The following is a 13,577-nucleotide window of genomic DNA, read 5'->3' on the forward strand; positions in this document are numbered from 1 at the left end:
GTGGGGTTTCGGATCATATATTTCCCAACATCATTTTCTGAAAGCATTTTCTAAAAAGCAATTCTCTCTGTGTGTATGTAGATTTGGAGCTGTGAGGGATCTTAACTGCTTCCCTCCAGGGCAAGTCCCCAATGCAAATTGCCTCCCACCACTTAATGATGATAAAATTGTGTGGGTACTCTGTGACTAAAAGTGGCTTCATGAGGACAACTTGTCTCTTGCAACTGCAGTAGGGAGTTTTCCAAAAAGCACCAAAATTAAGGTTTGGCACTGCTCAGAGTAATCTAAATACAGTTGATTAATTCATCAAATAACCATTACTGTACAAGCATAATGAATCACTAAATATTGTCCAGCTATTTAAGATTTTTTAATGCATATACATGTAATGTTGGTGTCTGGGCTATGATGTAATTAAAAAGAAGTGAAATCCTTCACAAGTGTTACAATTCCTAGCAACAAACTACAATGCCCATATTTATTTGAGTGGGGAGGGAATGTGCTTTGATTGTACCTCAGAGGAATAGTGTATATGCAGCACATACTCTGGAAATTTTTGGTTTCATTAACTGATCCCCTGCTCTTTGCTTTCCAAATCATGAAAACACTGGACCCTGAACCAAAGTGTGGACAGAGCCAACCCTTGAAGTACGGTAAATGTTATGGCAGTTTTGTAAAACAAAGAAAGAAACAAAAACTCATTTTACAGGGCAATAATTATCTACTAACAAATGAGTAGAAGCATGGTCCACATTCCTATTTTACCCAGAAGTTTGGTATAAGAATCATTAATGCTTGATTCACACTCTTCTTTCCCCTAAAGGGTCACACCACTTTTAAGTTTACTCACAGAAGCCAAGTCTTCTGATAATGGTGAATAGCAACACCTTCAAAACATGCCTTTTGAAATAGGCAATTAAATGTTGAACACATACATTTAAATATTAAAGCATCAATCCTGGCAGCACAGAATCATCAGCAGATGCAATTAGCTTGCACATGCACCATTCTTTGGCAATAAACTCTCCTTACTGGCCAATCTGGAAATGTATGGAATGTAGTAACTCGCACATTTAATGTTTTTTCTGAAATATGGGACGAAGGGGCAAACCAGCCATTCAACCAATGCTGCTCTGAGCATATTAAGTCAGAGAATACTTTTAGCAACAACTAATTAAACACTTACACATTCCTCAGTCATTTACACCTGAACAATACACTACATCTAAGCTTTGCACCACTGTCACTCCAGGCATAATTTGGCTAATAAAATGTGACTTGTACAAGGAATTATGTACTGTATATGTTGTGAAACAGCATTAAGCTTAACTGATCTTGAAATTGTTCCCTAATAAACCTTTTGTCACATACTCTTCATAGGTTGAAACTTGACACTATAGGAGATGCAAGGCTACAGTCTGAAAGAACAGAGTCCTATAGCAATTATGTGAAATCTGAACTACCACACTATTGAAATCTGAACTACAACACTACAACTATTGCTGAACTACAACACCCATCATCCCCGACCGTTGCTGGGGCTGATGGAAGTTGTAGTTCAGCACCATCTGGAGGGCCAAAGATCCCTCACACCTGACCTACAGCATCTCTTCTTTTCCTGATTTATATAGGGATAATGTATATTTTGATACTGTCATGCAGAACAATGGCGTCATGCTTTGTGACGAATATCTGAAGAAGGGGAAAGGGCAATAATTCATTTGCAGCAGATGCTGACCTGCTGCCAAAGTCCAAATCATAGACCAGCAGCAGCAGCGACAACAATTATTTGTAAACCCTTCTGAGTGTTCAAAAAACTTCACATACATTGGCTGCATTTGCACATTATGGTAAATATAAAGCATGGCTTATCATACACGAGTGTGATCGTTTCATTCTTCCCCTCTTCTCCAACAAACCCTGGCTTAGCATTACATCCAAACCAGGTATTGTGATTTCTTTCAGTCCAGCAAATCACAAGTAAGCCAGGAGCAAACCTTGGATATAGATAATGGTTTGTTGGGGGCGAAACAAACCATGATCTCTGGTATGGCCATGATGCTAGCCAAGGGCTGTGGCTTGTTTCCTCCTTTTGTGAGTGGGGTTCATCATGACATACAAACTGGGCTGCTATCTTGTTTGAATCCTTACAACAACACTGTGAGGTGTATTAATATCCCTATGCAGCAGTTGGAGAATTTAGACTGAGAGGGAGTAGCTTGTTAAAGGCCACATAGTGATTTCACATCAGAGGTAAAATTCAAGGTGCCTGATTCACAGCTCATTCTCTTAGCTACAACTGCAGAATAGCCCTTGCCATTCTTCAGAATGTTTGTTAATTATAGGGTTGCTTCATTCTCTTGCAAGGTAGTTTTTCTAACCATTGCCCAATTTTTTTCCTAGCCAATGCTATATTAAATCCCATGGAAGCCCCAGGGCCCCTAGGCAGTCAAAATCTCTCTCCTCACCCATGTGCGTGCTCTAGTGGGATAACATTGAAATAAGAAAGCTTGATTGTAATGTTCTTTCAAGATCAAGTCAATATTATTTTGATTCATCGTTGTGGGGCCCCTAAAAGGCGTGGGGCCTATAGCCCAGTGCCTTCTCTGCCTATTTGATAATCTGGCACTGTTTCTAGCAGTAAATTCTTAAACCCTCGCTAAAAAACAACAACAAGCATACAGAATGAATACTAGTTTATTCCATTCACCAAAATTATTCACGTAATCCACACTTGTATGCTGTATCCAATTACAATTTGAACATAAGAAAGGTGTTTAATTTCCTTTATCACACCCACTTTATTATTTTACTCATCATAGGTGTAAGCTTTCTTTATGCCAAAATTCAGCAGTGTAATACTCAGAGAACCAAATGAAAAAAGTGTTTCTTGTTTTGTTCTCACAAAAATGTATAACTACTGTAGATTCAATTTATTTTTTGTTAGGCCTCTTCTACGCACAAAATCTAGCAGTAAAGGATTTATATCCCAACACTTAATATTTCTGATGGCATATCTGCCTGAGATAACTGCAAATCTTCATGATCTGTGACAATATATGGATGCAGAACTCAGTAAATCTCACCCTAATACAGACATGGACTGATAACCGTAATTCTTAGCTTTAGGTCATTGCTGTCCTAAAGTGTTTTGACTACTGTACACTCATATCCTAATAGCGAGGACGAATACGTTCACTTTTTGTTTCAAGGATGAACTGCATGAATGAAATAGCTATCACATATCAAACACCACAGTTAGACCTTTCATATCACCTCAAACACAATGCTTTACAATGGAAGCAGTTCACACATTCCCTTTAAAAACATTCGGCGGAAAATCACTGAGCAATGATTCTGAAGCTATGTACATGCACATGTGAATCAGACCTAAATTCACTAGTTTATTCTTTTAATAAATTTATGTACCACTTATTCTCTAGAAATCCTCTAAGTGGCTGGAATAATATGGTGCAACTCCAAGCCAGAGGTGAAGGCTGGCACCAACTGCTCTCTAAATTTTCTTATTCCTTTGTTCACTGAAACACAGAATTTTCTAAACTGCTGCTTTTGAACTAGTTTGTGTGAGGTTTGCCAGTGTCTGTGAGTTGATTCACACTATTTATTTTTTTCTTACTTCAAGGAATTTTTGTTGTGATAAGTGTACAGTAGAGATTCTCATATGGAAACATTTCATGTGAATGTGTTCAATATGATCCAGTTCTGTCCTTTCTAACCTGGTGCCTCCAGATGATATGGATTTGATCTCCGTTCAGCCCCAGGCTTCAAGGCCATGCTGGCTGGGTTTCATGGGAGATGCAGGGATCCTGGTTCGAGTAAGCTGTTCTAGGTCTTTGCCATCCCTTCAAGAGACTGCAAAGTCAGATTTGTCTGGGGATAGGCATGTTGGCAGGCAACAGTTGGAACTTATTTGTAAATCAAGCTGTTATTTCTTATTGCTACTGGAGAAGATCACATGGTTCATTATTATCTATTGAGCTGCAGTTCTGTATTGTAAAGGTAAAGGACCCCTGGATGATTAAGTCCAGTGAAAGGCGACTATGGGGTTGCGGCGCTCATCCTGCTTTCAGGCCGAGGGAGCCGGCGTTTGTTTGCAGACATATTTCCGGGTCATGTGGCCAGCATGACTTAAATGTTTCTGGTGCAACGGAACACTGTGACAGAAACCAGAGCATACAGAAGCGCTGTTTACCTTCCTGCCGCAGTGGTACCTATTTATCTACTTGCACTGGCGTGCTTTCGAACTGCTAGGTTGGCAGGAGCTGGGACAGAGCAACGGGAGCTCACCCCATCGTGGGGATTCGAACTGCTGACCTTCTGATTGGCAAGTCCAAGAGGCTCAGTGGTTTAGACCACAGCGCCACCTGCGTCCCTGTATTGTAAGCAGCACATAAAGTGGTACATATCAATTCAGAAATCCATAAACTGGAAGATGTGCTACAGATCTAGGAACTGCACATAACTCCATGGATGCCAGGCGGTCCGTGTAACCCACCCAGGAGGTGTGTGGCACCATTCATACCACAAAAGCTACCACAGACGTATCAAAATTTTCAAAAGCAGGGGGGTCCGTGGATTGGCTTTTGAAAAAATAGGGTGTTCGCAGTACTTAGCTAATTGGGAACCACTTAGCTGCCTGAACTCCTATGCACATGTCAGATGATGCATGATTTCTATCTGCCCCAAGGGTGGTATTGGTAAAAAGACTGCATGTAATGTACTGAATGTGCATAGAGCTCTATGTATGTACATGCAAAAAAGTATCACTTCCCCATCCACCGAAGATGCATCAGCTGGGGGATATTCTTTCTCCTTTCAGGAAGTTAGTCTAATCGAGGTCTGCAGCAGGGACTTCTAAGTGGTTGCACTGAATTTCTGTACACAGGGATATGCTTTTAAGGTACTTGGTGCCAGCTTCCTAAATATCCCGGCAAGTTCAATGGCAGTTTTGAGTGAGGAGTGAATGGAGAAGGGGCATAACAAGCAGTGCAGACTCACGATAATGTGCAAAGAATCATGCTGGAAGATTAAAAATATTTAACATACCATAAGCAGGTACAAAAGCACTGTAATTTGGACAAATAAAAAAAAAGTTTCTTAAGAAAATAATGGGGAAAAAATAAGGAAATATTATGGCACAAGCAATTTCAAAGCACACAGAAAAGCATTGTTATTAAAATTGACCACCAAAGCCAATTTGACCATTTGTCAATTCCTTGCAAGAGGAGCAATTGATGAAATCATCACAGTTAGCTAATAAAGGAAGATAACACACCTCTTACAACAACGTAAAATGCTACTTGCCATCAGAGAGGAAACCTGAGATAGGTATGTAATGTAACAGAGATGATCAAAAAGTGAGTTAAATGCTCTTACCTTTACGTATGTTTGGATACAGTGGTCTAATTGTTCTTCATGGAACTTGGCAACAATATCAGTAAGCACCCTGTAAAGTTAAATTATTGAATGATCATGAAGATACACCTTTTCCCTTGGAGTTGTTTGACATGGAACACAAGAAAATTGAATTAATTAAGGCAGAGTTTTTGGTGTTTTTTGCAACTGTTGTAACTGTTGATTTGTTTTTCTTTTTGGTTATTTAAGTGAAAATTAATAAAAAGAATTAAAAAAAAAAAGGCAGAGATTTTCAATCTTTTTGAGTCTATGGCTCCCTTAACTGACTACATTCTTTCTGTGGGGCTCAGGAGCCCAGTTATGTCACCTCTTGCCTGCAGAGCTGGCCGCCTCTCGCCCTTTTTCAAACACCCTTTCTTGTTGAGTGTTCCCTCAGCCTCCTCTCCTCTCTTCTTGGGAGTCCTCAGGGCAGGGGAGGGAAGGAAGGAAGGAAGGAAGGAAGGAAGGAAGGAAGGAAGGAAGAGGCCAGCATTGCCTGTGGCACCCCTGACCATCATTCAAGGAACACCAGGGTGCCATGCATAGCTGTCAACCTTCCCTTTTTTTTGCGGGAAATTCCCTTATTCCAGCGCCATTTCCCACGGCTTTCAGCTGCTATCCCGGATTGTTAGATATCCCGTAGACTGTCCCTGGTTAACTCGGTTAACTCGGGTTCTAGAAGCCAACAGTTAACATAGGAAATTCGAGGGGCTTGCATTGCTACCTGCTTTGGGAGCACTGATGCACAGGATAACTTCAGGATAAGTGCTTTGCTCCATATTTGCTTTTTAATGTTTATTTTTAGTCAACAGTACTGTGCTACAGGGACCAATGGTCTGACTGCATATAAGGCAGCTTCCTACCTTCAAAGCCTATAAAAATTCTAATACAGAGATTTTAATAAAGGTATCATAAAACTCCAGTGCCGTTCTGCCTATGAAATTAAGGCAGTTAGTTCTGGAACGGAAGAAGAAAAATCCAGCATTTTTCATTGAATTAAATATGGAAGCACTACTTTCTACAAAAATTCATTCTGGACTTCACAATCTACTCTGGAGTTTGGGCATAATGAAATGGACCCAACCTTACATATATCAAAAACATATTGGATTATTTAGCAAAGTTGTGGCCTCTGTGAAGTCAGCTGCAAAACTCTGCTTGGTGATTTTAGTGAAAGTGAACTGAAAACTTCATCAAGACATTACGAAGGCAAAAATAAATACACAGATAATCAAGAGATGTGTCATGCGGAAGTGCATTCTAAATACAGTCTTAGTTATTCTGCCCATCCCTTCCCATAAATGTGACCGCTTTGGTGTAGATGACAGAATCACAGAAAATTGCCTCTACCCCTCCCAAAAAAACTGCATATACAGATGTTTTCAAACATGAATGCCATTTTTAAAGTTAAGACGGCATTCCCAATTTCAGTGTAAGTGACTAGAGGTTGTCTGGCACCTGCTGGGAAGGTTGTAGCTGTTTTACATAGAGAAGGTCCCAGAATCTCCAGGTACAGGTGGAAGAGACCCCCACCTGAGAGTCACTGCCAGTTAGTGTGGACAATACTGAGCTAGAGGGACTAAGGCAACTTCCTATGTTCCCAATACACACGGCAAACATGAAACAAATACAATGGAAAAAAAACCTGGTCACAGCAGTTGTAATCTCATCCTCCTTATTCTGTACAAGCACCCAGAAGAGCTGGTTCAGAATCACAGGCAGAAAATTCACGATGACATGGATCCTCTCAATTTTAAGCAAATTCTGGTTAAGAAACAAAAATACATGTAAAGACAGGCAGATTCTCTGCTGCTTTGTGACAACTGCACATTAATGTAATTTCATCAAAGTAGAGTTATATTTTGCTGTAGAAACAGTTGTACCCAAAATCACCTATGATTTAAACTGTATTTTAAATAGGTATGCAAAGATAGAGCCAGAGCAGAATAGCTGTTCAAGTGTTGAACATGGAGCAGGGAGATGTGGTTTGGATTTATGCACGTCCAATGGAGCTGCCTGGGTGCCACTGATCTGATAACACTTTCTCAACTTAACCAGCTTTAAGTGTCTATATCTGAAATCTTCTATCCTTGCATGGTTAGCCAACAATGACAGAGTTAAGAAAGGATAAAATACAGTGACCCAGTGTATGCCATTGTGAGCTTCTTGGACAAAGGGAAGTGTGAAAAATGAATTAATATCAAGATTAATGGAGAATTTTCTGCAATAGCTTGCTGTTTTCTAAACCTTAAGGCAGTCTTCACCAACCTGCTGTCCTTCAGAGGTTTTGGACTACAACTCCCATCAGCTCCAGGCAGTAAATGCTGGCTGGGGCTGATGGGAATTGTAGTTCAAAACCTCTGAAAGGCTGCACATTGGCGAAGACTGCCTTACGAAAGCTCAAGAGAAGCCTTAGTGCCAGCAAATTGCTAAAGACTGAGCTGTGGAAAATTGACCACAAAGGGAGGGGTGTAGTTAATGACCACATTTCCTCATCCTGTTACTTCCTCTGTATGTTGCAGCTGTTTGAATGAGGAAAACCCCCAAAAGAATGACATAATGCTTCAGATTTTGCTTTTAAAGTGGCTAAATTTAATTTTGGGAAACGCTCTTGAATGAAAACGTGCAAATGGCTGTTCCAAGAGCATCACGGATCACAAACTGCAATATGCACATTTACCTCATGACAAAAGTGACATCAGAAATAGTGATGGACAAAGAGTTATGAGCTGGTTTTAAAGGGGTAATTTGATCATCTGTAAATAAGACAATTATTGTTCAAAAAAAAAGTGAACCTAAACTTGGTGTCCTAGGAGAAGCTGCAGTGATTCCTCCAACTTTCATGACTTTAAAAGGGGATTATACATATTCAGGGAGAATAAAAGAATGCCTGGTCATGATAAATGACATCAAAACTATCAATGATGGCTATATACTAACCCCTCCCACGCCCCGATCAGAGTCATTATGCCTGAATACCAGTTGCTGAGGAATACGAACAGATTTTGCTCATATCCTGCTTGTGAGCTTCCCAAACACATCTGGTCACTCACTCTGGGAACAGAAGGGTAGACTAGATGAGTCTCTGGTCAGATCCAGCATGGCTCTTCTTATGGTATTAGGCATGCAGTGCTGTACATGGGGCATTGCTGATTTCCTGGCTTCCAAACATAGCGTGTCGCTAGCTCTCATTGGAGAAAGAGGGTGAGGGGTGAAGCAAGGGGAGTTCAGGGTTGTGTGGCACAACAGAGCCAGTGTGGTGTAGTGGTTAAGAGCGGTAGTCTCGTAATCTGGGGAACCGGGTTCGCGTCTCCGCTCCTCCACATGCAGCTGCTGGGTGACCTTGGGCTAGTCACACTTCTCTGAAGTCTCTCAGCCCCACTCACCTCACAGAGTGTTTGTTGTGGGGGAGGAAGGGAAAGGAGAATGTTAGCCGCTTTGAGACTCCTTAAAGGGAGTGAAAGGCGGGATATCAAATCCAAACTCTTCTTCTTCTTCTTCTTCAATCAGACGCTCTTGCGATTACATTCCCAAATAGCTCTGAGCTCCCCATGCCTTATCCCCTCTCTGGTAAGCACCAGCAATATGCTGCTACGCAGGCCGCTACTGGTCTCTACTGGACATAGGGATGCTCTTATGGCGTTCTACCACCTATGCACTCACATAATGAATGGGAAGGACAGTAAACAGCAACACACAAGGTCATACAGTTCCTGGGAGTCAAATAAGGAAAGCAGACATTGTGTACCCTGGAGTTTTCTTGAATGCTCCAGAACAACCTTGTAAATAACCACTTGCCTGATCACCAGTGGTAAATAAAAGTTACATCAGTGTGACCAGGCAGGATGATTTATTTTTTTCATTTGGGAGAGAATAGGATATGTTCCTTTTTTTAAAGCAGCCCATGCTGTGAATGGTGAACTTAGGTGGGCAGGTATTAAACATTTGCCATGGGCCTGTAACTTTTGGGGTAAACCTTTTGTGTGTGGGGGGGGGGCGATCAGTGTCATTTGCAAAGTTGCTTTGGAGCTATTCAGCAACATGCCATCAATTATTGTGAATATGTGTGCATTTCTAAAACTGATACAATGGGAGTTATTCAAAAGGCAAAGTCAAAACGTAGCATTACTTAGTGGTAATCTCATCTTTATCACTACTATCAAATGCATCATTATCATTAACACTGCCATTATCATTTATCATCTTACCTTACAGGAGATGATAAAGTTTGAGGTAGGTGGTTGGGATAGATCCCTGTTCCTTTTTTGGCACTGCTGGAAAAATCTATTCAGATATGGATCCTAAAAGCAGCAAAATACATTATTTACTTATTTATACCTACATCATGCACACATTGTATCCTGCTCTTTCTCCAATAGGAGCAGAGGGAAATCCAACCATATATGAACAAGAAACAAAACAGCAGTACGAATTCATCATTAAAAACGTATCAAATTCCACTGAACTATTTCAGCAGCAGCGGAATACAACACCAAAACTACTGACACTCAGTCTATTTCAAAGTGATACACAAAATGACAGTGAAGTGTCAGAAATACTGACTTGCATTCTTATAAGCAGAAGTGTAATGGCAAGCAATGAAACAATGAAAAAATAGCCTGATACAGTTAACTTCTGCACCACTCCTTTATATATGTTTTTCATGTTTTATTCAGCATTGATCAGATCTGTTGCAGTGTCAGCATTGTCACTGACTTCCTAGAAAAGATTCTATTTTCACTAATACCTGCACCCTCCCCCTTTCTGCAAAAGATTAATTAGTCTGTTTTCTTTAGCTATTTACTGTGCAAAATCTTACCCCATGGATCTGTGCTGCTGGGCAAATGTGAAAGAGGTCCCCCACCTGCTGCTGTTGTCCACCAGAGGCCCCCACTGTTATCATGGAAAGCTTGATGGATCGAACACGACTGCTGGTGGCAGCCAGCACAGAGCCCCAGAATAGGATAAAGCAGAGTACAGCCAACCATAAATCTCCACATCCTAAGCCCATCCATTCCCCTGAAAGGGGCTTGATCTGGGCTTCTCACACACACAAAAATGAAGGCAGCCTTTTCCCCTACCTCCCCTGACCCAGCATAAGCTACCAGGGCTTCAGATGTGGTGGCTGATCTGTTGTTCTGCTGCTGCCAACCATAGCTCAGGACTGCTGTGAAATTTTTGTTTTGACAACCTTTGTATACAGTGGTACCTTGGTTTATGAACTTAATCCGTTCCGGAAGTCCCTTCTTAAACCAAAGCGTTCTTAAACCAAGGTGTGTTTTCCCATAGCAGCGGGGGACTCAATTTACAAATGGAACACACTCAACAGGAAGCGGAACATGTTTGGCTTCCAAGGCAAAGTTCACAAACCAAAACACCTACTTCAGGGTTTGTAGTGTTCTTAATCCAAGTTGTTCATAAACTAAGCTGTTTTTAAACCAAGGTACCACCGTAATTCCTTGAGGAAGTATGGAATATCCATATTAAACAATTTATTACAATTTATTAAACTATTATTTAGTTTAAATAGTCTATCTTTCTCCTTTGGTGATCACTCGTAGCTGAGTAAGATTGCCTTCCATGAAAACGGTCTTAACAATGAGTCCGTAAGTGACTGTGGAGGCCAATTCTGGATCCACATGTCCTTCCACAGTGGGGACATAGGTTTCTGCATGGGAGTTGAACACGGTGAGGGTTTGCCAAACGTGACTTCCTCTTAGCTCGATTCTCCTTTCTCCTTTTCGCCCTGAGTTCGTGCTTCTTCAAAGTCCATGACACCTTTGGTAAAGGCTGTTCTCCAGTTGGAGCACTCTCAGGCCAGTGTTTCCCAGTTATCAGTGCTTATACTACTTTTTTTTAGATTTGCCTATCTATACATTCGTATTCAATACTGCATCTGTAAAATGAAAACCATGGGAACCCTACTGAAACATTAAGCAGAAATTCTACATACAGCCTTTGTATTCAGCCTTTCACACAGACTGCCTTTCACCAAGATAAATTTTTGTAAAGGTGCTCACCTGAGTATAAACTGTCGATACAACCAATGAAGACACTTTGAAGAGTGGCTTCCCTCCATCTACCCACTTCACGTCACTTCCACTGTGCTGCAAACAATACAAACAGCACGTATTTCTAGTCAATTCCTTAATTTGTAACACTAGATTTGTAACACTTGCTAAAGCATGGTGCAGGATTGTTCCATGGGGGAAAATGGGAGAGGATGCCATTAAGCAGCCAAACTTTCAGCCTTTCAGAACCTCAGCCTTCTGTTGGATCCATTCAGAGGTACCATTTTCAGAATGGAGACACTTCCCTGTAGTGAGTTCTGCAGCTGTTGTGGTAAGTGTATGAATACCGGAAACACATGGGCAGGACTAATCATATTTGTCTACATTTATAAAGATCACCATGTCTAAATTTATAAAAAGAAATACTGAGCCAAATTCCTCCTGTCACTGGAAATGTAAAATTCTGTGCACATGTCCAATTTAGGCAACAACAACAACAACAACAACAACAACAATTTATTTATTTATACCCCGCCCATCTGGCTGGGTTTCCCCAGCCACTCTGGGGGGCTTCCAACAGAATATTAAAATACAATAGTCTATTAAACATTAAAAGCTTCCCTAAAGAGGGCTGCCTTCAGATGTCTTCTAAAAGCCTGGTAGTTGTAGTTCTCTTTGACATCTGGTGGGAGGGCGTTCCACAGGGTGGGTGCCACTACCGAGAAGGCCCTCTGCCTGGTTCCCTCTAACTTGGCTTCTCGCAGGGAGGGAACCACCAGAAGGCCCTCGGCACTGGTACCTCCCCCCCTTTGACAGTGTTATCAAAAGCAAGAGTAGACAACCTGGCACCATCTGACCATTCTGCCTGGTTCTCTGTAACTTGGCTTCTCGCAGGGAGGGAACCGCCAGAAGGCCCTCGGCACTGGTACCTGCCCCCCTTGACAGTGTTATCAAAAGCAAGAGTAGCCAACCGGGCACCATCTGCACTACGCATTTAAAGCAGTATCGTGCCATTTTAAACAGGCATGGCTTTCTCCAAAGAATCCTGGGAATTGTAGTTTGTTAAGGGTACTGAGAGTTGTTAGGAGACTCTTATTCCCTTCACTGAGCTACAGTTTCTGAGTGGTTTAGCAGTCAATTCCTCTTCCCTCTGTGATGGTATAAGGTGTCTCATAATAACTCTCTTTGGGGGAAGCCATAACTGTTTAAAGTGATATGATGCTGATTTAAATGCAAAGTGCAGATGAGGCCTAAATGTTGTTGGACACCAGCACAATGTCCACTACCCCTAATCCAAAGTCATGTCACCGCACATTTTATAGACTACCCAGAACCAGAGAAATGCTGCATCTATTTGTAGATGTCCAGAACAGAAGTAGCTGTTCAGTATGTGATTCCAGACATGTATGGGATTATAACCAACAACTAGAAGAAAAACCTCCATGTGTCTTAATATGAAGGGCATATTTACACTGTACTTCACTATGTCAGCTCTATAGCAGGTGCAGCATGGAAGAAAATTCTCTCAAGCAATCCACACTGCATGCAAAATGTGCCAGGTGAAGCAATGCATGCATAAACAATTATCTACCAGAGCCGGCCACCACAGAAAAAGGATGTGGTTGTATGAGGTGATTCTCTCTCTCTCTCTCTCTCTCTCTCTCTCTCACACACACACACACACACAGAGAGAGAGAGAGAGTACACATGAGGCAATGTGTGTCTGTGAGCTTGAGGTTTACTTCTGTAACTTATCATATGTAGAAAGTGAACCTTTTGCCTTCATTTCAGCAAGGCAGTGTCAGACACCAAGGATAATAAAACTGCACAAATACTATAAAGATTTCAAATTGTAAGATTCACAGACACTTTTCTTTTTGTAGGAGAGACACAAAACTCAAATGCTACACAATACCTTTCCAGCTGCAGGATCCTGAAGGCTCAGATAACCGGGAGGCAGGCTGGTTGCCACTGGTATGCTGTGTTCTTGAGACACTAGCTGGTCATCTTTCAATAAAGGTAGCCAAGCATATCCCACTGCAGCCAAAAGGAGGTCTAATTAGCATTAGAACATTTTGCTTTGTTGAAATAAAGAGAAGCAACAATGGTCACACACAAAAAACTAATCTTGTCATAAATGCTTGACCTAAA

General features: G+C 41.3%; 1 protein-coding gene across 13 annotated transcripts in view; it reads right to left on the minus strand.

Annotated features, from left to right (window-relative positions):
• The window catches only part of DOCK10 (dedicator of cytokinesis 10), a 219,449-nt gene that overhangs the window by 44,582 nt on the left and 161,290 nt on the right, over nt 1–13,577 (minus strand). For all 13 annotated transcript variants that reach the window (XM_079975815.1, XM_079975822.1, XM_079975821.1 and 10 more), the window contains 5 exons: nt 13,342–13,463; nt 11,436–11,522; nt 9,624–9,716; nt 7,061–7,179; nt 5,398–5,467 (listed from right to left, as the gene is read on the minus strand). In XM_079975815.1, coding sequence (XP_079831941.1) covers nt 5,398–5,467; nt 7,061–7,179; nt 9,624–9,716; nt 11,436–11,522; nt 13,342–13,463 — 491 coding nt within the window. The remainder of the gene's footprint in view (nt 1–5,397; nt 5,468–7,060; nt 7,180–9,623; nt 9,717–11,435; nt 11,523–13,341; nt 13,464–13,577) is intronic.

Source organism: Podarcis cretensis, assembly GCF_951804945.1.
Source record: "Podarcis cretensis genome assembly, chromosome: 5".
Classification (NCBI taxonomy): domain Eukaryota; kingdom Metazoa; phylum Chordata; class Lepidosauria; order Squamata; family Lacertidae; genus Podarcis; species Podarcis cretensis.